The sequence below is a fragment of the Humulus lupulus genome, chromosome 6 (genome assembly GCF_963169125.1).
Source record: "Humulus lupulus chromosome 6, drHumLupu1.1, whole genome shotgun sequence".
Lineage (NCBI taxonomy): Eukaryota > Viridiplantae > Streptophyta > Magnoliopsida > Rosales > Cannabaceae > Humulus > Humulus lupulus.
Genome location: NC_084798.1, coordinates 23,011,150 through 23,038,260, shown reverse-complemented (window position 1 = coordinate 23,038,260; position 27,111 = coordinate 23,011,150). Strand labels below are relative to the sequence as shown.

General features: G+C 34.5%; 6 protein-coding genes across 6 annotated transcripts; 2 read left to right on the top strand and 4 right to left on the bottom strand.

The window, feature by feature from the left end:
• Positions 1-869: 869 nt before the first annotated feature.
• On the bottom strand, positions 870-1,811 carry LOC133781900 (auxin-induced protein 15A-like). The gene has a single exon (XM_062221010.1). It carries the CDS (start codon positions 1,459-1,461, stop codon positions 1,060-1,062), a length of 402 nt encoding a protein of 133 aa, XP_062076994.1. The 5' UTR covers positions 1,462-1,811; the 3' UTR covers positions 870-1,059.
• Positions 1,812-3,093: 1,282 nt separating this feature from the next.
• LOC133781899 (auxin-induced protein 15A-like) lies at positions 3,094-3,694 on the bottom strand. The gene has a single exon (XM_062221009.1). The coding sequence runs from the start codon at positions 3,541-3,543 to the stop codon at positions 3,262-3,264; it is 282 nt and encodes a 93-aa protein (XP_062076993.1). The 5' UTR covers positions 3,544-3,694; the 3' UTR covers positions 3,094-3,261.
• Positions 3,695-4,058: 364 nt separating this feature from the next.
• On the top strand, positions 4,059-4,914 carry LOC133781898 (auxin-responsive protein SAUR21-like). Its single transcript, XM_062221008.1, has one exon. It carries the CDS (start codon positions 4,413-4,415, stop codon positions 4,707-4,709), a length of 297 nt encoding a protein of 98 aa, XP_062076992.1. The 5' UTR covers positions 4,059-4,412; the 3' UTR covers positions 4,710-4,914.
• A 524-nt stretch (positions 4,915-5,438) lies between these two features.
• Positions 5,439-7,426, bottom strand: LOC133781896 (protein SICKLE). Its single transcript, XM_062221007.1, has 2 exons — positions 6,309-7,426; positions 5,439-5,835 (listed from the first exon to the last, which is right to left on the bottom strand). The coding sequence occupies exon 1, from the start codon at positions 7,253-7,255 to the stop codon at positions 6,452-6,454; it is 804 nt and encodes a 267-aa protein (XP_062076991.1). The 5' UTR covers positions 7,256-7,426; the 3' UTR covers positions 5,439-5,835; positions 6,309-6,451.
• A 12,230-nt stretch (positions 7,427-19,656) lies between these two features.
• LOC133783881 (indole-3-acetic acid-induced protein ARG7-like) lies at positions 19,657-20,319 on the bottom strand. The gene has a single exon (XM_062223485.1). The coding sequence runs from the start codon at positions 20,155-20,157 to the stop codon at positions 19,855-19,857; it is 303 nt and encodes a 100-aa protein (XP_062079469.1). The 5' UTR covers positions 20,158-20,319; the 3' UTR covers positions 19,657-19,854.
• A 762-nt stretch (positions 20,320-21,081) lies between these two features.
• Positions 21,082-21,697, top strand: LOC133783880 (auxin-responsive protein SAUR24-like). Its single transcript, XM_062223483.1, has one exon. It carries the CDS (start codon positions 21,228-21,230, stop codon positions 21,507-21,509), a length of 282 nt encoding a protein of 93 aa, XP_062079467.1. The 5' UTR covers positions 21,082-21,227; the 3' UTR covers positions 21,510-21,697.
• The last annotated feature ends 5,414 nt before the right edge of the window (positions 21,698-27,111 follow it).

The window sequence follows — 27,111 nt, the reverse complement described above, 5'->3', positions numbered from 1 at the left end:
TCTTTCTTTCTCATTTAATGAAAGGAGACACCATGTCCATTGCAAGGTAATCTTGATGTCGCTTTGGACCTAAACATGTTCATTGCTTACAGCTATCCTTGATTGACTGAGTAACATTCAATTTAAGCATATAGGCATTTTGAGAAATTATCTTAGTATATATAATCACATGCTGTCTTATCCTGCAACTAAACATGAAGATAATGCATATAGTAGATTTGTTTGTACGGCTGAAAAATCAATTCTAATTAACAAGTTTTTATTACCTTTCATCACTAGTTGATATATAAATAAACAAAAATGCTGTAAACAGTGTTCATTTCATAAAAAAATACCACATAAAATATAGCTCGTTACTCTTGGTGTTGGATATTAGTTAAACTGTAAATAACATAGAGTTTCTACCTTCAACAAAATGCGTAGATGCTATGTAAAACATATGGGATAGTGGCAAATATTTCCTCTGTTTTGAATTTGTCTAAACTAGAAAATCCATCATATCATTTTGGAAATTTCAAAATTATCTTATCAGTATATAACGAAATCTTATTTAAAATACTTTCGATGAAAATGTAAATTCAATCTAAAATTAAATTTAATATGGAAATGAATATTACTCCAATATTCAAACGTAAATTTCTTCAATATTTTGGCCTGGTCTAATGACTCGTGTACACCAGAATCAGAATGTACACAATATATATATACACATATTTATGTATACGGATACTTTCTTTAGTTATGGTAGTCTAGTCTATATGAATAGTTGTACTTAATATTTTTTTTTAAATAATAATATATGACAAAAAAGATTTATTATGATGATAATCAAATAGTTATTTTCTACTGCTCTATGTGTGCATATAAATTTGAAAAGTTGGTAGTTGTCATGTAATGAAGAAAAAAGTGTAGCAGTATGAATTTCTCTCAATCTTAGGGACACTTTTAACTTTGGCCCCCAAGGAAAAATATTTACATGGTTTTGGCAATGTCTGCCTTACAAAATTGTAACAATCATTTTTGTTAGACGGTCAATAATCAGCATGTGTATGCCATTCTTTAGGCATTCAAGCGAGAAATAAGATCGAGGAAGGCATCTTCTGTGCAGGGAATTGTAAGAGCTCCCATTGGATGATCGAATCCGAATTGTTCTTCAGCTTGACTTAGAAAGTCTTGGAATGAAGGCTGGTTCAAGTATGCCACAGGGATCACAAATCTCTTCATTCTTCTCTCATCACCAACATAAACTGCCAAAAAGCCTTTAGGAATATCTTTTGTGCTTGTAAAAGGCCTCTGAATGAGTTGCTTGGCATGAACTAAGCTAGCAAAGCGAAAGCCATGATTGTAATAAGAGTGTCTAAAGGAAGAAGAATGAAGCAAAAGTAGGCAAAGATATCTCAGAAAGCTTGCAAGGAGAGCTTGATATTTGTGAGTTTGAGGAGTTGGGATGCTAGTGATCATATTCTTATGTGTATTTATAATGAATAATACCCTTGATAGGATATGTAGGACAGGTATATCGATTGCATTGAAATGAATGGTCAAGAAACTATAAAGCAAATTAGCTGGACTGGATGGGGTCTAGGGAGACATAGTCCTTGTGCAATCACATGATATTGTCTTCCTACTCATCATCAAATGCAATACTAATTCATTTTTTCTCTGCAATTTTGTTTCTCTTCTTCCCAACCCCACCACACCAATTTAGTGCACAGAATTTTAAATTTACAGTAAGATGTCTCAGGCCTGTCTAATATCTGAAGGAACACATTTTCATATCAAAAGTAGAGCAACCTTCCATTTAATATGATTATCTACTCTTTCAATTGCTGATGCATAATGGGACATATCATTATCTGCTACACCATCGGTTGTCTACTTATCATATGACACAGAAGATTTCTTCTTATTCAAAGCCTTTTTTCATTGTTTACAGGCTGTTTTTTCTCAACAAAATGTAGAAATATTTTTAATAAGAATGTCATTTGACTGGCCACAAAAGTCATAGCCTCTTTCTACACAATTAAAACTAATGAGTGGGGTTTGCCTGTATCCAATCTCCCACAAAGTGGTTGTGCATGTGAAACTGACAATGTTACCGTTTCAATCTCTCAAACCAAATTCTTTTTAGATGTGCTGAGAGACAACATCATGACAAATCTATCCACATTTAGTCATTTATTTTTCTCGAACATTTATTTTCCTATTTAGAGAGAAAGAGTGTATTGTTCCTTCTTAATTTGCATATACAATCTTTTTTCAATGATATCAGAGTTAGATTATGAAATTTGACAATAGGACACACAAGTATTTTAAATGCTAAGCAGATATTAGGCAGAAGAGCTTGTTTTCGACATCTCTAGATGTTCTAAAAGACTGCAATGCATGTGAGAAAGAGAAGATATAGCTCAAACATTTCTTCTGGTCACATGATAACTTTGTATATTGCAGAGATTCTATTGGAAAGGTTTATGCCTGCTGGTTTTGTGTTTCCTTCCAATTTTTTCTTGCAATCATCTTGTAAAGAAACAATGTCTTTGCTATGATTTATCATGGTAAAATATCTGATTAGGTACTGAAATTAAGCTGAAAAAATACATTTAACAGAAATTACCAAGTAAATAATAGGAGAATTAGCAACACTATACTATACATCATTACTTCTTGTTGAAGGGTTAAACTAAAATAAGTTCCTTTTCAAATCAAAACCAACTTGTGAGAAATGAGCTACTTTAAAATTGCTTGGATTAGGATTTAAAGATCTATGCGATCACACATATATATGGTATAGGTAGATAATGAGCATAACTCTTGAACTCTTCAGTGTTGCACTGATTTATTTGCTATCTGACATTATTTTATTATGATATGATCCTTCAGTGAGTAGTAAACTTATAACAATGGTTTCCATACCAATACTAGAATCAGGCTATTCTTTCATTGCAATCCTTTTATTATTTTTTATGTGAATATTTTGAAAGGTTGAGCTGCTGATCACAATGCTACTATGGTGGTGGGTTTTGTCATTGCTCCTACGTAAATTTAGCATAATAATCTACATCAGAATCCAAAGGAAGAAAAACTTCAATAAAATTGTTAAAGAAAGAATTCATTTATATCACACTTGGAGACATTTGTTTTCTCAGTCCCTAAGGAAAAATATATACATGGTATTGGCATTGTTTGCCTTGGCAAAAAATAATTACAAATCATTTTTGTCAATAATTGTCTTCTGTCAGTGTGTATACTCATCTGTCATCATTATGCATTCAAGCAAGAAATAAGATCGATGAAGGCATCTTCTGAGCAAGGAATTGTGAGAGCTCCCATTGGATGATCGAATCCAAATTCTTCTTCAGCTCGACTTAGAAAGTCTTGGAAAGATGGTTGGTTCAAGTATGCCACAGGGATCATAAATTTCTTCATTCTGCTCTCATCGCCAACATAAACTGCCAAAAAGCCTTTCAGAATATCTTTTGTGCTTGAAAAAGGCTTCTGAATGAGTTGCTTGGCATGAACTAAGCTAGCAAAGAGGAAACTCATGCTTGTAATAAGAGTGTCTTAAGAAAGAAGAAAGAAGCAGAAGCGAGTTGAGATATCTCAGAGAATTTGCAAGGAAGGCTTGATAGTTGAGAGTTTGATGAAGACTTGGGATGATAGTGATCCCAGTCTTGTGTGTATTTATAATCAAGGCCCTTGATAAAATGTAGGACAGATATCGAAATGAATGGTCAAAACTACAAGGCAAATTAGCTAGATGGGATCTAGTGAGGCATAGTCCTTGTGCAGTCACATGATATTGTCTTTATAGTCACCACTCAAAGTCCATACTTCCGACCTGATTGGCCGGTTTGTCTTAATCTCTTTTAAAGAACCATTTAAGCTTTAATTTTCTTTACGACTTTCTTGCTATACTTCTCAGCCCCGCCATGAAAAAAAAAGAAATGAAAAGAAAAGGATAATTGAAGTTAGATGTCTTAGGCATGTCCCATATCCACAAAAACACATTTTAATAAATGCAACCCTCCATTTGAAATGTTTATCCGACCATTTAATGGATCAGATATGTGCCACAATTGTCTCTTTGCTGAAAATCTTAATTCTAAGTGGGTTCACTAGTTGTTTGGTAATGGTTAAACAGATCAAATGCATAAATGTTCCAATCACAACCGAACTTCAAAATATGACTTGGAAGACAAAGCCATGTGGAGTTTCAAGTGCTTATGACTCCAAATATGTACCAAACGTACCCAAACTCCTTCAGATCCAGTTATTTAGAAGCCTTAGATGTAAACGTCCCCATGAGTCATTCCTCTCTATATATAGGTAACATAACCACTCAGCTAAATCATCGAGTCCTCGCATTCTCTACTAAAAAATATTTTGTGAACTCTATACATTGAAAGATCAGCATGGCATTTAGATTGCCTGGTTTTGTTCAGCGAAAGAAGGCTCTCCGCAGATCACTTTCAGGCATTAAAGAAGCAGCTTTGAAGTCCACAAACATTCCAAAAGGCCACTTTGCAGTCTATGTTGGAGAGGAGCAAAAAAACCGATATGTAGTACCTCTTTCGTACCTAAATGAGCCTGCATTTCAAGAATTGCTAAGTATGGCTGAAGAAGAATTCGGATATGAGCATCCAATGGGCGGACTCACAATTCCATGCAGAGAAGACATATTCATTGATTTCACTTCTCAGTTGAATTGACTGTAAATCATAGCACTAACATAATTTGGTAGAAACAATTTTGTAGATCATATATTTTTACCACATGAGAAAGTTGTGAAAAGAAATTTCTCATTTGTGCCTACATCTTATTCTTTCATTTGAAATCAATTCTATTTTGCTTGCTTCAATCTCCTATTGGCCTTTAGCAGATAAGTACTTAGAATTAATCATACGCAGTTCTTAATCAAAGCACTACTCATCCTTAAGAAGACTAAGACAATCCTATAAATTGCAAGTAACTTCAGAAATAATTGTCTATATTGAACAAGTGTCACTAGTTTTCCTGACGCAGTGTTCAGCAAAACTAAAATGTTGTTTTTAGTTTGTTGATCACAAAGCCTTTCCATATCGATCATTGCCCGAATACCAATTAAGTATATTGATTATAACTCTATTAGTTTGTGTTGTCATTTTTCATGCTAGAGAATTTTGATTTAAAGTCTAAAAATTAAAAGAATATGACAATAAGTGGCATACAATAAGCACCATAAATACGCCAAGAGAAAAGGCTTCACCCTTCTTTGATTACTTTGTTACAGAAAGAATAGCAGCATCTTTTTTTTTTCTTTTCAAATCTGTAGAGCATAACTCTGTCCTCTGCTTAATCCAAATAAGGGTGTGAAAAAAATATTTTGTATGTATATTTCTGACCATACCAATTCTGAAGATAGTTTTGCTAATACTGAAAAAGAATGTAGACCAAGAACATGGACAGTAAATCTATTTCAGATTCTAAAGAAAAAAGGTTCCAATGATCACATAAAATTCATGAAAGAAAATTTCTAATAAAATTCATTTGTATCATTCTTGGGGACAACTTTCTTGATCACATGGTTTTGACTTCCAACTCACCATGCATTCAAAGTTTCAGCAGTGGAAAAAACATTGACTCCTACTTGTCTGGCTGACAAAGCCAACAAATAAACACCAGAAGATAATATGAATACGTTGATGAGAACAAGTTGATGGGATAAATGTGTGTTAATATATATATATATATAAAAAAAATTATATAGGTGAGGGGATGTTACAGAAGTATGTACATATCATAAGTGACTGCGGTTAGTGGATAAATACCAGTCCAGTATGTATGAAACATAAGCACCTGAAAGACAAAGAATCACATGGTTATGTTTTTCAAATCATCCTAAAAATGTAAGATGATTGACTTCCTGAATATTGATCAGACAAGTTTCTTATGTATCATAATCATTACAATCTTTGAGAAGAAAACCAAAGTAGTTGTGGACCTGAATATTGAGACTATTCGTATGTCTGAAACAGAGGGAGGCATGGTAGAAAGTCTGGATATTATATTGAATAGGAAAGAAGTAAAGGCCAAGCATTATACGTGCACACAAGAACTAAAAAAAATATTAATTTTTGGGCTAAAGATATCCTTTAACTGAAATTTCTATACAGCAACCGTATTCATATTATTACACATTTCTCAATCGAGGAGATATTTTTCACTCCACAAAGTATAGAGAACTACAAGAAAGAAAAATCTAATTTGTACTTTCTCTACGCTTTACATAATTGTTGTGATGAATCTGCCTAAAGTTTGTTGAATCTCACCAATAAATGCTTCTTCTGGCAGGAAATAGTTAGGCATTCATCTTCAGCTGGAAGAAACGAGTCTTGAAATAGAGGTTGGCTCAACAATGGCACATGAACCACAAACTGCTTAGCACAGTTCAATATTCAAGAACCACATCCTGTCATGGGCTTGGTGCATCGTTGACGGCTTCGCTGAAAGAGGCAGCCAAGTACTCTGCCAGGCTTGGCTGAGGATTTAAACTGTTTGAAGTATGTTCAGCTTTAGTTTTGTGCATGTCAAAGGAGGGTCTTGAGGCTTCAGAAGTGTACAACCTACTCAATGGAGCATCCACCTCCTTCCAACTAACAGGTGTCAAAAACTTCCATGGATCTTCAATCATGGAGTAATCATAAAACCTCTCAGGCCCCAATTGTCTGTCCATTGTAGAGGAACTACGACCACCCATCCCTCGTCGTCCACCTCTTCGGCCTGAGCCAGGACTCAGGCTGCTACCATGCCACCGATTCCCACCTCTTCCTGCATTAGAAGGACTATCCATACCCATTGGACGAAATCCAGGACTAAGAAAATTATGCCCTCTTGGTTGAGTAGCCATCGTACTACCGGGCACATTTGGGGGACCTAAATTTCCTTGGTAAGGATAGTAATTGCTCTGAAACTGAGGAGCTACCTGAGTCATTTCAGAAGTGGGTCCTGGAACAGGATACGCATAATGATGTGAGGGAATATGGTGAGTTGCTGTATTCCTTTTCTTGTTGGCAGAAAATGGTGCCATGGGATTTGTATAAAAATCAAACCTTGATGCTTCCTGCGAAGGTGTAGCTGCAGAGGTGTCGACCAATGGATTGGAGAGGTGAGAAAAAGGCATTGCAGGAGTCGTTTCATTGTTCGTAGAATTCTCAGCCTGATCAGCTTTGGCACGCATCACTCTCAATCTTTCTCTCCTTTCTTTTGATTCCTCCATCTGAGTACCTTCCTTGTTGAGATAGGTGGAGGAGGCTTGGATTTGGTTGTCGATCGCTTGGTGCGGTGGCGTTGGATTAATGGATTCCGCCGTGGATTTTAGTGCTACAGAGACACGGAGAGGTTAGGGGGATTTTGTGTTATTGACTCTCTAGGGTTTCTTTTGTATTGAGATATTTTTTGAAATATAATTTAATTTATATTTTATTGAATATTTTTATTAAAAGATTTTTTTTTTTTTTTTTTACAACTGTTATATATCGCTATCAATATTTTCTCCCATATTTCTCAGTGTTGATATTTTTATCTTTGTTTTGGAAAAACCGCATTCCATCTTGCTTGCGCTGTATAATATTAATATAGATGACTATAGTTTCATTTATTTTAGAGAGGTTTACATATTATTAGAGTACTCTTAATAAATGACTTAAAATATCTAATTTTTTATAATATAAATAAAAAATAGTTAAATAGTCTTCCAACAAGTGATGTAAATTTATATTTTTTTACTTAAATAAATAGTATTTTTCTATATGTAGTGAAATACTATTCATCAAGCTATAAATATTTTATTATTTTTTATAAACTTTTATATATATATATATATACGAGTGTGATACTATTATATTTAATTATTTTATTTATTAAAATAACTAAAATATTTTTAAAATAATATAATATTTAAATAATGTAGAGAAAAAATAGAGAAGCTCGTGTATGGTATAATATAAAAGTTTAAGGTAAATTATAAAAAAAAATATTTTGGTGATGTATTTTGTAATATACTTTCTCTATAATATTTAGCTAAAACTCACAAAAATATCTTTCATCAGCTCTTTTATACATATATTTATAATAGTTATGCACAAACTCTAATTAATCACTATCTACATTTACATAACATTTACATATCCTTTATATAATATTTTTTTTTCTTTATAAGTTTTCTCTCTCCTATTTAGTATATATTTATTATTTCTTTTTTTTCAATTATTTTATTTCTTTAATTAATAAAATATGTTTAAAGATATAATATTTAAATAATGTAGATAAATATATAGAGAAGCTGATGTATGTTATAATGTAAAACTTAGAGCTAAAATAGAAAAATGTATGTTTTTGGGAAGTATTTTAAATGATGGAATAGAGTATCTATTGGGAGTGCTCTTATAATAATATACTAGATATTTAATAATTTTATTAATATTAATTTAAATGTTATAAAATATTATTATGATAATAATATATCATTTTAATTTTTTATTAATTATATTAATATGAATTCAAATATTATAATAATATTTATTTATTTAATACTTACATCAATATTGTTACACTCAAATTTCGATGAAATCACTAGTTAAAGCGGAGAGTAACCAGAATGACGAGCTCGTAATGTTGGTCGATCTCGAAAGTGTATAAATTGAATGTTCGATGTCGGTGGTCCATTTTGAACGCCGTTGTTGTTAGAAAATCTCTATTCCTTGGGAATTTGTTGTAATCTGATAATAAATCCTCATTATCATGAGATATTATATTATCAATGTATTTAATTATATGTATTTTATGTTTGAATTGTAACTTATCGAAATAAAAGGGAAGATATTTTGCTAACCAGTCTATAAATAGATTGGAGATTTCATTTGTACAGACATTTTGATACTGAGAATACTCTTCTGATCATTGGGGCCTTCGCCCCTACCTGTACCCACAAATGGAGGTCCTGCCCTCCTAAACTCTCTTCTGGCTGCATTATCTCGCCAGATCTTGTTATCTGCACTCTCAGCTGTGAGCGCATTTTCAACCACTTGTGCATAAGTAGTAACCCCAGCCACAGTGGTAATGTGAACATCCCGGGCTATTCTAGTCTATAGCCCCTAGAGAAACCTCTCCCTTCTGGTCCCATCAGTGGGCACCAACTCCATGGCAAACTTTGTCAATCTATCAAACTTCAGAGCATATTCAATCACTGATAGACTCGCCTGAAGTAATATGCTGAACTCTTTAGCTTTAGCAACCCTGATACTGTGTTGAAACAATCAATGCAGCCAATTAGGTAGTGATAACTAAACCTCTTGCCGCCTCACGGTCCAAGAACAAGCAGATATTCATCCATGTTCCACAATCATACAGATAAACAAATTGATACATGATCATAGTGTTGGGGATTGTGCCATGAAAGCATATGTAGTAGACATTGTTTTAAGAAATAAATAAATAGATTGAATTTGTTATGCATATATTTTATGGACTATATTGTTCTGTGATAATATTATGTAAATATCAAAAAAATTCCTAAGTTCATATATGTGATCTCAAACACGTATTGGTATGGGAGGATTGTGTTTGAGATAAATGAACTTGAATAGTTTGCAGTACAATAAAGTTATGGAATCTTTAGATTAATTGCTGCAAGTACGGTCTACTAGTATTATGAATACATATGATCTAAATCCAGATCACTAATGTAGTAGGACACTTTAGTGGAGGTACTTTATATATTAGAGAATATATAGAACTGGACCAGATATGTTTATTAATACTTAGTTAAATACCTGTTATCCCCAAAATTTTTGTTCAATAATGTGGCAATCAGATAGACAAATGGCACTGCATGATCAGTAAATGACACATTAATAGTCAATAAATGCGTTATTTAAGAAAGTGAAAAGGTTGGGAGTTGACATGCGGAGTTGTGATATTACTGGTCAAGAAATAAATTTACCTGGTCAGAAGTGATTTGTCCGACCAGTGATATGCCATGGTCGATTAGTCATGTGCTTTGCCCGATCAGTGATATGCCATGGGCGACCAGTGATATGCCATGGCTGACTAGTGATGTGTCTTGGCCGACAAGTCACTTCAGGGAATGGATTTAGTCGACTGGATGGATCAGAATCTCAGGAGTTAACTGTCATGTGACTTTTCAGTAAAGCCTCAGTAACAGCTTCAACCCGACTCACTCGTAACTGCCGCAGGAATCTCTCAGATATCCCGAAGTAATAGCTATATTGTTGTAATTTGAATTTATTTATATTTTATTAATTAAAGTTGGTTAGAACAACCAAGGACCTCGTCAAACAGGATATTTCTCATGTACGATCCATGAGCCTATAAATAAAGGGCTCATGGAATCATTTAGGGGGATCGGGGATTGAAAGAAAACTCCCTAGTTTGGAGACTTTGGGACCATTACTTGGGGCATTCTGGGAGCATTTTCTGAGAGTTCAGAGAGAGAAACACTGTATTTTCCTACCTATACTTGACAAACTCAGTTGACTAAGGTTCATCTGATTTTAAGTATAGGCTAAATATATCACAACTCTTAAGTGGATTAGGCTATTATCAACAAATTGGGGCTGAACTACTATGAAAATTACTTGTGTTATTTACTTTCTATTCAAGGTTTATTGTCGTTTTTGCATCTACTCGCAGTTGGCCAAAATCGTGGTCAACAAGCAGCAACTCTCATGCTTGCCTTTTCTCGCTTTTCTTCAATAAAATCCAAAGATTTAGCCAGTAATTGATTGTTCTCGTCCTAGTCGTACGTGCTTCTTCGATGGGACAGGGGGTTGATCTCGACCGGTATCATAGCTTCATAACCATATGCCAAGGAAAAAAGAGTATGGCCAGTTGCTGTCCGAGCAGTGGATAATTATATGATAATTAAGAAATAATAAAAATAAATACATGTTTGAATAAACATGTTTATAATTTTAAAACTAAGCAAACGTACATTGCACATTATTTTTACCTAGTATATATATATATATAAATATATAGGAAAAATAAAGGGTTTATACTTTTTTGGACCTGTGTTTTGTCTCATTACTTGTTTGGACCCTGTGTTTTGACAAATTACTTTTTGGACCCTATGTTTTGTAAAATTGTTAAAATAGAATCCTAAACCCGATTTTGATCAATGATTTTTCAACTAAAATCACAAATAATTTACCAAACTAACAATTCAGAACAAAAATAAAATCATTCTGCTTAAAAAATGTGTTGTTATATTCAATTTTTTCTTTATCAAAATTGAGTTTAGGGTTCTATTTTAACCATTTTACAAAAACATAGGGTCCAAAAAGTAATTTGTCAAAAACACAGGGTCCAAATAGGTAATGGGACAAAACACAGGGTCCAAAAATGTATAAACTAAAAAATAAACACAGTTTCTATATTTATGGGAAAAGAAATAATTATACAAAATATGGTAAGGTTTGAAAAATAAAAATTTAAAATATGGTAATTACATAGAATAAATAATCATAATCATAAATACACAAAACTCTCTCTCACTCTCTCATTTCTCTCCCTCACAATATCTCTCTCTTTTCTCATTTCTTCCTCTCTTCCCCCATTTGGTTCTCTCATCTCAGCCCTCTACCGGCGATACTACCTCCACCCTCGCCCCTGCCCCTGATGGCGACGTACCTCCGCCCTTCTGGTTCTTCTTCTTCTTCTCTAGTTTTGTTTTTATTCTCTTTGTTATTCTTCTTCTTTTTCACATCTTGTTTTGCCATTTCAAATCTGATTTTGCACTTCATATTTAATTTTTTTCCCCTCAAAAACGTAACTGTAACCGGTTACAGTCACGATCTGTTCTGATTTCTGGGTTTTTTTTCATATTTGTTTAAGTAACCGGGTACAACTGCTGCCAGTTTGCAGGAGATGGCTGTGGAATCTGTCCCTGGTCATTTTCTTGACCCTGATTATTATTATTCTGGCCTTGATCACTCTGGCCAGCTGATGTATCTGTCTGTCCCGGGTTCATTCTTATCAACTTATACCTTGCTGAAACAATAGTCAATACGGCAAGTCAGGTAGTGATAACTAAACCTCTTGCCGCCTTACGGTCCAAGAACAAGCAGATAATTATTATATTCCATAGACATACAAATATACAAATCAATACATGATCATAGCATTTAGCACTTAACATGTATCAGATAATAGTTCACAATCCACAATACTAATAAGTACGTGTCAGCCATATCATTACTAATTAGCACACTGTTGCTGAAGATGCAACATTCAGGGCATAGGTTTAACATGGTGTCTCATGTATACAAGTAGAGCATTTATAATATATTTAAGCAGTTATACATATAACTACATAAATAGTTACCAAACCATGAGTTGAGCTTGTCTTCAGTGGTGAGTGTACATGCCCAGCCAGTCTACAGGAACCCTAACCTTAGCACACTCTGATACCAAGTTTTAACGCCCTGGTTACCCCAAGACCGTTATTGTGAATTTAACTCGCTACCCGAGTTCTTTGGTTAAAAACATGCTTCTAGGTGTTATTAATAGGTTGAGGTGGAAAACCAATCAAAAGGAAATGATATATTTTATTTAAAACATAAAACTGTTCATGGGCCCATAAAACGTTTACAAGTTGTTTATGATACAAAATGGTCACTACTATGTAAAATTTACAACTCACCGATCTAAGCGGCAAAAATAGGGTAAACCCTCTAGTTCCCCTGAGAACTCCTTGGCCGTGGTGGTCAAGCAGCCACATATGTACACATCACCACCTAAGCTCTCCACTCAAGGCTGGGTGAGCTTTTCTTTCCCTTTACCTGCACCACATAGCACCCATGAGCCAAAGCCCAGCAAGAAAACTCAATACAGCATGAATATAATATCAACAATGATCATAATAATCATTCAGGAATTTCAGTCCAAAATAAAGGAGTGACAGTTGTAAAAGTCACTAAGGTGGGTTATGTTCCCATTAGCCATGTGACGATAGGGTCACCGGGGCTTTACAAATAAGTGATCCTTTCACTAGCTTATCAAGATAGGTATTCGATGAAACAACCACTATCATAACCTACCGAGTGACCATAGATTCACAACCATGGGATTTCGCTCCCTAGCCATCTGACAAAGCAGTCACCTAGGCTTTTGGCCCTAGCTCTGAGTAACTAGTCAAGCACTTGTAATTTTCATTGACCTTAGGTTCGGTCTAGCATTAATGCTCCTAGAGTCATTCAACACTGATATCGATTAGATCTAATCTTTTATCGGCTTTGCGTTCATGACATTTATGCCGTTCCCGACTCTTAGGTCAGTAATACGCGACCAGTGCCGATTCTGAATAGTCGGTACCATACACAAGTAAGCAAGATTTGCTAAGCATTTAATATGCAATCAATGTCCACATTTAACAACCAACATGCCTCTATAATAACCACGCATGTCACATATAGGGTGCAGTTTTCTTACCTCTGGTTCAAGCGAGAATGAATAAAAGAACGATCCTTGAGAACGATCAACCTTTTAATTCCTTGACGGTCACCTGGTCATAACCAATTATGGAACTCCATCAATAAAATGAATAACAAAGGTTCCCAAACCAAAACCTAGCCTCTGAGACATCGAATACTACTAAATCGGGTAGTAGGATCGATCCCGAGGCCTAAGGCTTGAATCCCCAAGCCAAAAACCTATTTCGGGCCAAAATGCCACTAAGGGTCGCGACCCTCTCTGGCCATGCCGCGGCCCACCCCTCAACTAGAGGTGGCCTCCCTTCAGCTCCCAGCATGGGCCGCGACCCTTCGGCCCCTGAAGCTCCCTCCACCCTCTTCCTCAAGCTTGGGCCGCGGTGCTCTAGAACAGAGCCGCGACCCCACCTGGAACTCAGCCAAAAACCATGTTTTCCTCCCTTCGAACTCAATCTAAAACCTCATTAAAACTCCCCCAACATCTCCAAGCAAAGCCCTCAATTGCTACTATAACTTACCCACCATACAAGCATCAAAACCCAAGTAAATTTCCTCCAAAAACTTCCATTAATTCTCAACTTAACATTTTAAATTTCACAACTGAAAACCATAAGAAAAACATAGTATAACTAAGGTTTCATGGATAAATTCTTACCTCAAGCTGGATTTAAGTCCTCCTCAATAGTTGAACTAAAGTCGTAAGCTCCAAACTTTGATTCCTTAGCTTAGTTCTTCAAATTGGGATCAAAAACTCCAAAGGAAACATGAGGATGATGATGAACGTGAGGAAGGGAAACTTGGCTCTGTTATTGCTTCAGCTTATTCTATAGTATACTAGAATCCCATATAACCCTTGCCAACAGACCATATTGCCCCTAGGTTAAATAAAACCCTCTAAAGGCTAGTAAGGGCAAAAATGACCTTTATCCTCTACTCCAATTCCCGTTATTCTCAATATCCTCAAATACCAATAATTCATATCTCATTACCATTTAATTCCCGGCAACGCTCTATTCACCAAAACACCCCGAGACTCACCCCGAGCCCCAAGCTTAAGCCTGTTAAGACCAAATCGATAGTTTATATTCAGAGATCGTCTCATGCCGAATATCTCGAACAAATCCACATTATAATGTGGCCTCAACAATTAATCACGAACATACACCAATATATACAAATATACCATCAACGGGCCAAATTACTAATATACCCTTATAATCAAATGCGGACCCACATGCATGCATTTAACATCATATTATAATATAATTCACATAAGCATGCATATAATCATTTAATGGCATAATGAAACAATTATGGCCTCCCGGCCTTCTAATCCAGCCATTAAACCACATTAGGGATTTCGGGGCATTACACTAGGGGATACAAAAATGGAGCTACTTAGGCACATAACATTAGAAATTTCATGAAAGTTTGACTGAGGAGGAGAGGAAAAACTAGCTGATGAAACAGATTGTGGAAATTTAGCAATTTAGCTTGGGATCAAAGCAATAGAGACCCTTGTGCTGCCTCCCAACCAAAAAGATCTTCCATGTAGCTTGGTCCTTCACACAAACCAAAAAAATACATGGTTATCTTGTGCAAATTGGGAGACACTAAGAAGATTTTTGGTAATTTTGGGTACATGAAGTAAATTGCATAAGTAAAGGGGTTTAGGGTGCATGGGAGTATGAAATGAAGATTGCAAACATGTGTTAATATCCAAACCTGTACCATTGCCCATGTGAATCTTCTCATCACCAAAGTATTCAGATGTGTGGATGAGGTTGTTGTGTTCTGGAGTAAGGTGATGAGTAGCTCCAGAATTAGGATACCAACTGCCATCTGATACCGTTTCGGGCGTAGCTAACATAGCTTGCATATCACCACTCCAAGAATTTGGGGAAAAATTCTGGAACTATTCAGGGCCATGGAACTATTTGTCAAACCTGTAGAAGCAATTTTTGACATTGTGACCTTGCTTGTGGCAGAGCTGACACTGTAGTTTCTGTCCCCAAGAGTTGTAAGACACACGACTAGCACCTGGGTAGCTTTTGGCACTTCCGAAGGGGGAAAGAGGGGTATCACGAGCATAGTAAGAGGAACCACGACCACCTTGGTTGTGGAATGAGGGTGAGTGTCCAAAAGATTGAGGGTTATACCCATATTGAGGGTAGCCACCACGGGAACCTCCATTGAAGAACCCTCCACGAAGGTTTTTTGGTCGGGACTAAAAAGCAAGATTAGCCTCGACAGTGACAATATCCAACTCCTTAGCTCCTTTATCAATCCGAACTTCTTGGGCCATCAAGAGAGCTTCAATATCAGCTACAATATAGGGGTAAGTTCGAGTGTTAACAGAGGTAATGAAAACTTCATAATCTTTGGGTAAGCCATTAAAGATGGCTTCAATCTGATCTTGTTCAGAAGTAACATGGCCTATGGAGACAAGAGTATCAACAATGGTTTTTATCATGAGTAAATATTCACCTAAAGAATCAGTCATGCGAGTATTACGAAGAAGGGTTCAAAATTGACTTATGGCTCGATTTTGAGATGTGTAATAATCAGAAAGGGCATACCATATCTGGGCTGTAGAATCATGTCTGATCATCCGATTGGTGATTATCTCAGATATTGAAAAAGAAACCAAGTAATGAGCAAGCTATCCTGTTGCTCCCAATCTTGATATTCTGGACTGAGTTGATTTGCAGCTTTATCAACATCGGTCAAAAACTCTGGTGGAATGTTGGAATCATCCAAGAACTTCTGAAGACGATTCCCAAGGATGGCATGAAAGACTTGGTGTTTCAATGGAAGAAAATTGTGGTCATCTAATCGAATGGAAAGATTGTGCGAGAATTGAACGAGATCTGTTCTTGGAAGAGTGATAGTAGCGGAAGCAGCTTGAGAAGAGGCACTGCCATTGGTGGAATCTGAAGCTTGAGCCATTGGTGATCGAACCTAACAACATAACAAACTAATACAAGCACTAATAACTAACTAACACAACAACTACTCCTTAACATGGTCTAAATCAAGTATTCACAAGAACAAGGCTATGACATAGTAATTGTTACGAAAATTAAGGCTACGCAAGTATACATAATCGCTTTTGTAGTTTATTCCGGTAAGACCGATATTGTTCCCACGGAGACTGATTTATCAATTACCAAATAATTAATTTTTAGTTTCTATTTGACTAATGAAAACTAGATTTGTGAATTTTTAAAACAAGAAAATAGAAATAAATAAAAATTGCAGAAATCAAATAATAACAAGAACACAAGGATTAAATTCACTGTAAAATAATTAGGAATCATAATCTTCTCTACTATCCACTCTATTATTATTTAATTCAATTACTACTGAAATTCTTCTCACTGAAATGATAGGCATGCAAAAGTGTTAACTATTCGAGTTAAGAAATAGAAAACTCGACCTACTGTGAATTCCCTATATTTCTATGGTCAATTCAAACAATAGGAAGCAATACATCCATAAATCACATAAACCAATTTGATACTCTCATTCTAAATTGAAATCTATGTCTATTCAATTTAGCATATTCAAATCTCACTTTTCAGATTTTGATTCAAATTCATAATTCATATGTAAAAGGTGATCAATCAATTACATACACAATAAACACAAACTGAATAGATTTCAGATGAAGAAGAAATAGATAAATGCATTAAACCATAATAGAGTTTCAAGAGAGTCAATTAGAAAACCTAAACAGAAATTTAGTTCATGTTTATCATTAAGAAATCCATAAACATGAAATTAACATAAACTAAAACTAAAAAGAAAAGAAAAGAAAAGAACTCAAGATGATCAATCCAATCTTCATCCAAAGCCTCCTAAGCCTCTTCTCCCAGTCCAGATATCAAAAAGTGCCTCCTTCCCTCTCATTTATCGTCATTTAAACCTAATTAGTGTTTTGTTAAACATGAAATGACTAAAACGCCCTTAAATAAAAATCTGCGGTTTTTCTCTTTTGTAGATATATCCTGGGGTCGCAGGAAGGCTCTAGAAATGCAAAACTCCTCTAAAGTTGCGGCCGCAAGACACACTTCCTGCGGTCGCAGGAAGTACTCCGAAACACATTTTCCATCAATTTTTGTCATTTTGTCAATTTTTCCACCATGTTTCCACACCTAAGTCACCTAAGCCCTTCGACACCTGAAAACATACAAAAACAAACGTAAAATAGAAAAAAACAAAACAAACACCTAATATTTTTCCTAAAAAAACACATAGATAAATGAGTCTAAAACTCATTTATCAGTAATTAACGTTTCCTTTCTGTAATTATAAATAAATCTCTTTCTTTTTAAAACTAAAATACAAAATAAAAGTTGTGGTTCAAGATATTCTTTTTCATTTGCAAGCTGAGCTGCTATTCCTATTTGTAGAATAAGAGAATGGATAAAGATTCTATATCACAATATACGAGGGAAAAAAATTTGTGCAAATAAATCATTGAAGAAAAAATACATGCAATTGTATTTTTTTGTATCATTCTTGGGGACTTTTAACTTTTGGTCTCCATGGAAAAAAATATGTACACGGTATTGGCATTATATGCCTTTACAAAATTGTAGTAATCAGCAGTATTGTTAGCAGTTGTCTTCTATTTCTGTCTACTCATCATTAGACTTTTAAGTGAGAAACAAGTTGGATGAAGGCTTCTTCATTGCAGGGAATCGTAAGAGCTCCCATTGGATGATCAAATCCAAACTCTTGTTCAGCTTGACATAGCAAGTCTTGGAATGATGGCTGGTTCAAGAATGACACAGGGATCACAAATCTCTTCATTCTCTTCTCCCCAACATAAACTGCCAAGTACCCTTTTGGAACATCTTTTGAACTTGAAAAGGGTTTCTGAATGAGTTGCTTGGCATGAACTAAGCTTGCAAAGCGAAAACCCATTGTTGTAAAATTCTGTAAAGAAAGAAAAAGTGGGGTAATAAAGAGATCACAGAGAAGAAAGAAAGGTTTGATACTTTAGAATGTGAGGAGTTGTGGTGCTATGGAACCTGTTTTCATGAGTATATATAATCAATAATCTTGTACACAATGGGGTCTGGTGAGAGGCATTAGCCATTGGGCAATCACATGGTATTGTCTTCCTACTAATCATACCTTCATATTTATCTAAAGTTTTGTTGCTCTTCATTCTTAGCCCCACCAAACCAGCTCAGATCACAAATTTTGTATAAAGATGTCTAAGGCATGTCCCAATTTCAAGGGTCACACACATCTATAATTGAAATCAAAGCAGTCTTAGTCTTACAATCTTTATCTGCTCATCAGAAAATAATATTTGTCTGAAAACTACTCTTTATCATGAAAAACAACAAGATTCAGCTCAATAAAGTTGCTACTTTTGACTCTACAGTTAAACGATTATAACATACTAATCTTGTTTCCTAGTACAGGAGATCCATTTGTTTATCATGATAAAGAACAATATAATGATATAAAACTTCCAAAAACAGTGAAGGCTACTCTCACTCCTGAATCTAATCCTCTGCATCATATATGTTATAAATAAAGAATAGTCCAAAAATAAGTCTTGCATTAAAATATTGATGAGGATTGGAAAGGCATATTGTCATGAGAAGTAACATTGAATTTTTTTTTTTATTTCTACTATATGAATCACCAAATTATTTCTCCTTATATCATACCATAGTTCACCAATTTTGGGTAATTTCTAATTGACTGATCCTTCTACCGACTAATTTAAAATCACATGGATTGATGGGACAGAGCCTATTACAATAGCATTCAAGGTCCTACTCAAAACCACAAGTTTTAAATGGTTACAAACTTTTGATATATTTATGTTGATTAATAGCATCAACTGACCTACCATGTGATGTTGTTCTGTAATATTAACACAGCAACAGCTAAGCTATAGTTAAAGCTCTGTTTAGTAAGTCTAGAAACTCTATAATTATAACAAGAAAATATCATTAACAGTATGAATTGGATTAGTAATTTCTGTGTATGTACAGAACAACTGTGAGTTAAAACAAACTCTGAAAGTTACTAAATTGCAACTAAGAAAAGAAATAATAACCAAATTTCTGAAGCATTTTAAGAGTCCTGATACATGTTGAGATGAATGAAAATGAATTGGACAGAAATTAATAAGAAAATCTGGAAAAAAATAGAAAAATATATATATATATATTTTTTATGTATATATCATGTTTCATTACATCCTCGTTCTGGGAGCCATAATTCACTCCTCAAGGAAAAGAGAATAAAATCTAACATGGAAAAAATGTTCTATATTGTATTGACATTGGTCGCTTTACAAAAATGTCGCAATTAATCTGCCTAATTTTGTTGAGTCTCATGAAGCATTCAGATTTGAGATGGTATCGATAAATGCATCTTCTGTGCAGGGAATTGTTAGGCCTCCCATTGGATGATCATATCCATATTCTTCTTCAGCTTGGATAAGCAACTCTTGAAATAAAGGCTGGCTTAAGAATGACACAGGAACAACAAACCTCTTCTTTTCGTTCTTTCCAACATAAACTGCTAAATGGCCTTTAGGGACATATACTGCCATTGAAGCAGCTTTGTTTGAATTGGAAAGAGATCGTCGAAGCAATTTCTTAGCTGGAACTACTCTTGGCAAACTGAAACCCATAGTGATTGATGTATGTAGAGAAGGAAGAAGAATAGTTGAGAATGAAGAATGGAGAGAAGATCTCAAAGGAAGTGGAAACCTTTGGCTATGTGATTTGTTGCGTTGATGGTTAGCTTCCAATCTTATGCTTATTTATATTTGAAAAAAAGTAGAAGGATATGTTCTGTTGGTTTGAATGAGTGGTGAAAGCTTATGAAGTGGGCTACAGATATCATATCACATCACATGGTATTGTCTTACAACTCTTTCTTTGTCATTTAATGAAGGAGACACCATGTCCATTGCAAGGTAATCTTGATGTCGCTTTGGACCTAAACATGTTTATTGCTTAGAGCTATCTTTGATTGACTGAGTAACATTCAATTTAAGCACATAGGCATTTTGAGAGATTATCTTAGTATATATAATCACATGCTGTCTTATCCTGCAACTAAACATGAAGATAATGCAAATAATAATTTTTTGTATAAGATATTGTTTTTTAAGAAGTTGTTTCTCCATTATGTTGACAAAGAACATATGAGTGGCATATAAGCAATGAATAGCATAACTAATTAAGAAGCAGAAATTTTGTCCCATAATGAAGCAGTAGCCATTGAAGTATCAGATAAAGAATTCACATTAAGGGTTGCTTTAGTTTTGATATGAAAAAATGTGTGTCCATGTGGATACGAGACAAGCCCAACACATCTAATTACAAGTGTTTTGTTCTGAGTTGGTGTGGTGGGGCTGGGAAGAAGAACAAGAAAATTGCAGAGAAAAAATGAATACCTGTAAAGATGACTAGGAAGACAAAACCATGTGATTGCACAAGGACTATGCCTCACTAGACCCCATACATTTCAGCTATTTTGCTTTAATTTATCTTGACCATTCATTTCAGTAAGATCGATATATCTGTCCTACATATCTTATCAAATGTAATATTGATTATAAATACACACAACTGGGATCAACACCATCCCAAGTTCTCAAACCCAAATTAAAATCTCTCCTTGCAAGTTTTCCTAAATATCTCTGCCCACTTTTGCTTCATTCTTCTTCCTTTAGACACTCCTACTATTACCATCATGGGTTTCCGCTTTGCAAGCTTAGTTCATGCCAAGCAACTCATTCAGAGGCCTTTTTCAAGCACAAAAGATATTCCAAAAGGATTTTTAACTGTTTATGTTGGTGGTGAAAGCAGAATGAAGAGATTTGTGATCCCTGTGGCATACTTGAACCAGCCTTCATTTCAAGACTTTCTAAGTCAAGCTGAAGAAGAATTCGGTTTCAATCATCCAATGGGAGCTCTTACAATTCCCTGCACAGAAGATGCCTTCATCGATCTTATTTCTAGCTTAAGCTCCTAATCGTATGAGTTTAGACACCAACAGTTGATAACAACTAACGATATTTAGTGTTACAATTTTTTAGGCAGACAATACCATATACCTTGTAAATATTTTTTCTTGGGGATTAACAGAAAGTTGTCCTCAAGAATGATACAAATCAATATTATTGAAATTTTCTTTCATGAATTTTATGAGATTGGAACTATATATTTATTTATTTTTTAATCTTAAGAATCTGACATAGAATCCTTGCCCAAGTCCTTGGTCTATCTTTTTTGGCATTTTCAAAACCAAAAAATTTAAAGTACAAAGTAAATTCTTGACATAGAATATGTATAATCAGCAATATACATAGGAATTTAAAATTCAAATACTAAGCAATTGAGTGTATGTTTCAACATATATGAGTTCGGTTGGGAGTTAATTTGTTTGTAATATACTGTTTTCAAAACTTCAGAACAAGTTATGTTTCAAATTCTTGAAATAAGTTTCTTTCCTTTCTATAACTTAATTATCATAGAAGGGCCAACCGTTTTCTCTAGTCATAAACCCATCTTGCTAATTTTACATCACTTAATTTCTAGTCTCTAAATCAAAATGGTATATTATTTAGTCTTTGACTTGAGAATTAAATTATTGTCTTTATTTGAGCTTATGAGGGATCTGAAATGGCTCTATATATGATCAACAATTGAAAAATAAAACTCAAATTTCGCATAACTTATTTATTCACTTATTCAATATACAATTACTTGCCTTCGTTATTATATAAGAATCTGCTTGTCTTCTTAAGGATGAATGTTTTGTTTTACTATAACAGATTTTATTTGATAGAAAATGGCTGAACTAAGTATAACATGAAGACATAAATCTGTCCAAAGATGTCAAAACTGAACTAAGTATATCATGAAGACATAAATCTTTCCAAAGATCTCAGTTTAATTTCCAATAAAAGGAGAACATGTAGACTCAAATGAGCAATTTCTATGTACAACTTTCACAAGTAGTCAAAGTATATGATCTACAAAATTGTTTCTGCAAAACTATGTTAGTTTTCTGATTTACAATCAATTCAACCGAGAAGTGAGATGAATGAAGATGTCTTCTCTGCAAGGTATTGTGAGTCCTCCCATAGGATGCTCATATCCAAATTCTTCTTCAGCCATGCCTAGCAATTCTTGAAATGCAGGCTCACTTAGGTACGAAAGAGGTACTACATGTCGCTTCTTTTGCTCCTCTCCAACATAGACTGTGAAGTAGCCTTTTGGGATGGTTTTGGACTTCAAATCAGCTTCTTTAATGCCCGAAAGTGATCTTCGAAGACCCTATATTTATAAAAATAATCATTTGATATCATCTGTTTGCACTTTGTAATAATTTGGTACCTTCTGCGAAAATCTGGTCAACCTAAATTTTAAATATAACCATATTGTCATTCCTTTTAATGATTTATTTAATTTTCTTTTATTTTTATTATTTTAAAATGATTTTAAAATATTTTTTGAATTAATAAAACAAAAACAAAAAAATTATAAATTAATAAATTAAAAGGAAACAAAAATAAAAAATAAAATCTAATCCCTAAACTTAAACCCAAAAATTAAAATCAATACTCTAAACTTAAAAGCTAAAATTTAAACTAAATTCAAACAAAATAGTTTAATTACAACTTTAAAAAATTATTAGATTTTTTAGTTTACTTTAATTAATTTCAAAATATTAGTTTTAGTTTTTTTTAATACTTTTATTTGGAATTAAAAATGTTTAAGTTTATTTAATTAATTAAAACAGTTTTATTAAATATTTTTATTTTAAAATTAATTTATTTTATTTTTTATTTTAAAATTTATTTTTAATTACTTTTTCATTAATTAATTTATAAAGCATTTTTTTGTTTTATTAATTCAGAAAATATTTTTAAATTATTTTAAATTAACAAAAATAAAAGAAGACCAAATCAATCATTAAAATGAGGGGCAAAATGGTCATATTTAAAATTTGGGTTGACTAGATTCCAACGAGGGCATGAGGGGGCCATGAGGGCATTATTGGAATATTATATGATTTAATTGAATATCTATGTGATTATGTGATTTGTATGAGTTATATTATGATATGACTGATTATGCATGTTTAAGTATATTAATATATGCGTAAAAGGCTCACTTTTATTTAAAGGGACATATTTGTAATTTTGACCTGTTGATTGTATAATTGTGTTTATATTGTATTATGTGATTGAGAACATATTATTATGTGGATATATATGAAATATTTGGCAGGAGTTGATACTTTTGAGCAAGATAGCGGTTTAGTCACAACAATGATTAATACCCGGCTCGGGGTGAGCCAAAGGGTATTTTGGTAACTCGATGAGGTACTGGGACTCATTGGAGTATGAGTTGTATTTTGGAAAAAAAAATAGTGGGGGAATTAATTGGGATTTTTGAGTTATACAGGATTAGAAAGTCAAAATGTCGATTTTGCCCTTAGCGGGCTTTGAGAGGAAAGTAAGTGAGTGAGGGTATTTCGGTCTTTTGGACCCTTGGATTAACTTGAGCTGACTGAGTTGATTAACTTAGAAGTAACAATGCTCTCTCTCTATCTTCTCTCTCACGTTCTCTCTCTAGTTTTCTGTGTATTTTGAGAGAAAAATCTTGAATTCTTTGAGTTTAGAGGCAAGCTTGGTGGGAGTTAAGTTGCCTTGGGGGAAATTAGAGGCTGCTAAGCTTAAAGAACAACTGGGAATCATTCTTGGCAGAGGTAATCTGAGTTTTTCTGAACTTTGGTTTTGGTTTTTGAAAGTTTAAAAGTTTTCTTGAATTTTGAGTTTCAGTGGAGTTTTTGTAAGTTTTGATAGTTAATTGTTGTGTTTCTGTACTGCTGAGACCATTCCTATGGTCGATTTTCGTCAAAACCGTGTCTTGGGATGGTTTTTGGAGGATTTGTGAGTTCTAAAATTGGAAGGAATTCTAGGTTGCGGAGTCGCGTTGCGGCGCTGTTCTTGGAGCGCCGCGGCCAGCCCGCATGAACTCAGTCAAGGCAAGGGTACCTCAAACCGCCTTAGTGTCGCGACGCTTAGCGGATTGTGTCGCGACGCTTAGCGGATTGTGTCGCGACGCATGTGTAGGGGATTTTGGGCATGGGCTCTCTGCCTAGTTTAGCGTTGTGGCTCTTTTAGGGGTGCACCGCAGCTCAAATGGGGAAAAATGGGAAAATTGTGTTTTGAGTTGTGAGAACCCAAACCTAAAGGCTTAGGAATGGTTCTACTACCTGTTTTAGTATAATTCAAGGCCCAGGAGGTTAGGACTTGGTCAAGAAGCCTTTATTGGTTCGTTTCTTTATAGTTATTCCTTGTTATGGTCGTGACTAGGGTATACCGTTAGGCTTGAGAGGAAATGATCGCACTCGGGGTCGCCATACGCTATCTTCTTGGAACTTGAGGTAAGAAAAATGCACCTGGACTGTAGTTAGGGCTTGAGCCCCAGTTATCGAACATGGTTATAACCGTGCTTAGAATGTTTTATTAAACATGTTTGACTGCGATGTGCATATCTGTGTTAAGTGATGTATGTTTACCTGTTATATCTGATTGAAAAGCTTGGATTATAAGTCGAGGGCGGAAATAGCGTGCTGAACGCAGACATATGTGGTTAGGCCAACCCAAAAGCGTGATATACGCTTGTACGACCTTATGGCTGCTTGGAATAGAAATCATGAGGTACGCTTGGCTAGCTCTAAGGCTGGTGAAAAAGCAAATAGGGAAAGAAGGCCCTAGCGTGGCTCTATGGCTGCTTATTTAGATTGAATGCATACTTGCGTATTGCTATTACTGCTTAGCATGTTATTTACAATTTTGTTATCTATTGATTTACTGCTTATGAGCATGGTTATATTTTCTTGCTGAGCCTCGGCTCACGAGTGCTACGTGGTGCAAGTAAAGGAAAGGAAAATCTAGATCAACCATGAGTTAGAGAGCTTCAAGGGCGGGATGTATATATGCGGCCTGCTCGACCACCACGGTCGAGGTTGCTTGTTGGAACTAGGGTTGGACCCTGATTTTGCTGCCTAGGCTGGCCTTTGTATTTATGTTGTATCTGTTTTAGTTTATAAACTATTTTGGGATCTCGTGTATCAAACTTAAACTCTTTTAATGAAGTGGTTACTGTTTGACCAAAATTTTTAGTACCTAAATCTTGTGTTGGTTTTAATTACACGATTTAAGTCCAAATGACTCGTTTAGCGAGTTAAGCACTATTTTAATTACAAAATGTAATTGTTTTGGATTAGGAGGGCGTTACAACTTGGTATCAGAGCAGTCTAGGTTTAAGGGTTCCTGAAGACCGGCTGGGCATGTATACTCACCGCTAAAAACAAGCCCGGCTCAGGGTTTTGTACCTATTACTATGGTTATATGCTTAGTTGTTTAATTGAAATATATATGCCTTATCTGCATGCTTGAATATGAAGCATGAGTTATACTGATAGGGCCTTGTGATCGCGAAAATACATATATACGCAAGTGCACGCAATCGATTCAAGTAATACAGATGATAAGTATAGTATTGTTCCCACGAAGATTGTTTTCCAATTCCCAACAATTGTTCTTTTAATTTCTATTTGGCCACTAAAATTTAGATGAATGAATTTAAATTTAAACTTGTAAATAACTTTGAACAAAAATATCTAATTAAGAGATTTAAATCACTCTTAAAAAGACCTAGGGTGTTAATTTCATCAACTTTTCATTCTACTAATTTTATTAATCAGTTCTAAATTTCTTTCTTCCTATTCTAATAGCAGGTTAACATAAATTGATTCCTATTCTTTTTCAAGATATAAGATCTCAACCTATATGCAGGTTTTCTACATCTCTGTGATAAACTTAAATATATAGAAGACATTAAGCATGGAAACCTAATTACTACACAAGTCATATAGGTACTTTCATCCAATATGTAACCTATGTCTATATAACGATTGCATATTCAATTCTCATCTTTCGAATTTTGAATCAAAATCATAAATCAAGCAAATATTGATCAGATATTTACTAGCATTAAACACACATTATATAGATTAGAATAGAGAATAAAAATCAATAGAACATCATAATTAGATTAGATAGAAATCCAAGTGACTACATTAAACCCTAGATAAAAAAATGTTTAGTTCATATCAGACATGACTAAATCAACAAAATAATAATTCAAGAACATAAGATTCATAAACTTAAAGAAGAAAGAAAAATATAAAAATGCAGAATAACTAGCCTAAGAATCAAAATTAATCTTTAAAAACGTAATTAAAAACTGACCTAAGACCTAATTAAGCCCTAAATACGAATTTATAGTAAAAAAATTATAAGAGCTGTGTTTTTCATATGCGGGTTGCGACTTGGCCTTCTCTGGGTCGCGGCCCGTGTCTATATTTGAGGCTTTTTGCTTCTGTGTAAATCCTCAGGCGCCACGACTCATGCATCATCAAGTCATGGCCCATGTCCAGAATTCCCCTTTGTTGAGCCTCTGACTTCCCCTTGAGTCGCGACTTGTAAGCCCAAGTCACGACACTAATTGCCTCCAGCAGCCATGTGTCTCTAACTTGCCTAGAGTCACGACCT

What these genes read in the sequence shown, in the direction of transcription:
- LOC133781898 (XM_062221008.1), top strand. Translation starts at nt 4,413, where the DNA reads ATGGCATTTAGATTGCCTGGTTTTGTTCAGCGAAAGAAGGCTCTCCGC.
- LOC133781896 (XM_062221007.1), bottom strand. Translation starts at nt 7,255, where the DNA reads ATGGAGGAATCAAAAGAAAGGAGAGAAAGATTGAGAGTGATGCGTGCC.
- LOC133781899 (XM_062221009.1), bottom strand. Translation starts at nt 3,543, where the DNA reads ATGAGTTTCCTCTTTGCTAGCTTAGTTCATGCCAAGCAACTCATTCAG.
- LOC133781900 (XM_062221010.1), bottom strand. Translation starts at nt 1,461, where the DNA reads ATGATCACTAGCATCCCAACTCCTCAAACTCACAAATATCAAGCTCTC.
- LOC133783881 (XM_062223485.1), bottom strand. Translation starts at nt 20,157, where the DNA reads ATGGGTTTCAGTTTGCCAAGAGTAGTTCCAGCTAAGAAATTGCTTCGA.
- LOC133783880 (XM_062223483.1), top strand. Translation starts at nt 21,228, where the DNA reads ATGGGTTTCCGCTTTGCAAGCTTAGTTCATGCCAAGCAACTCATTCAG.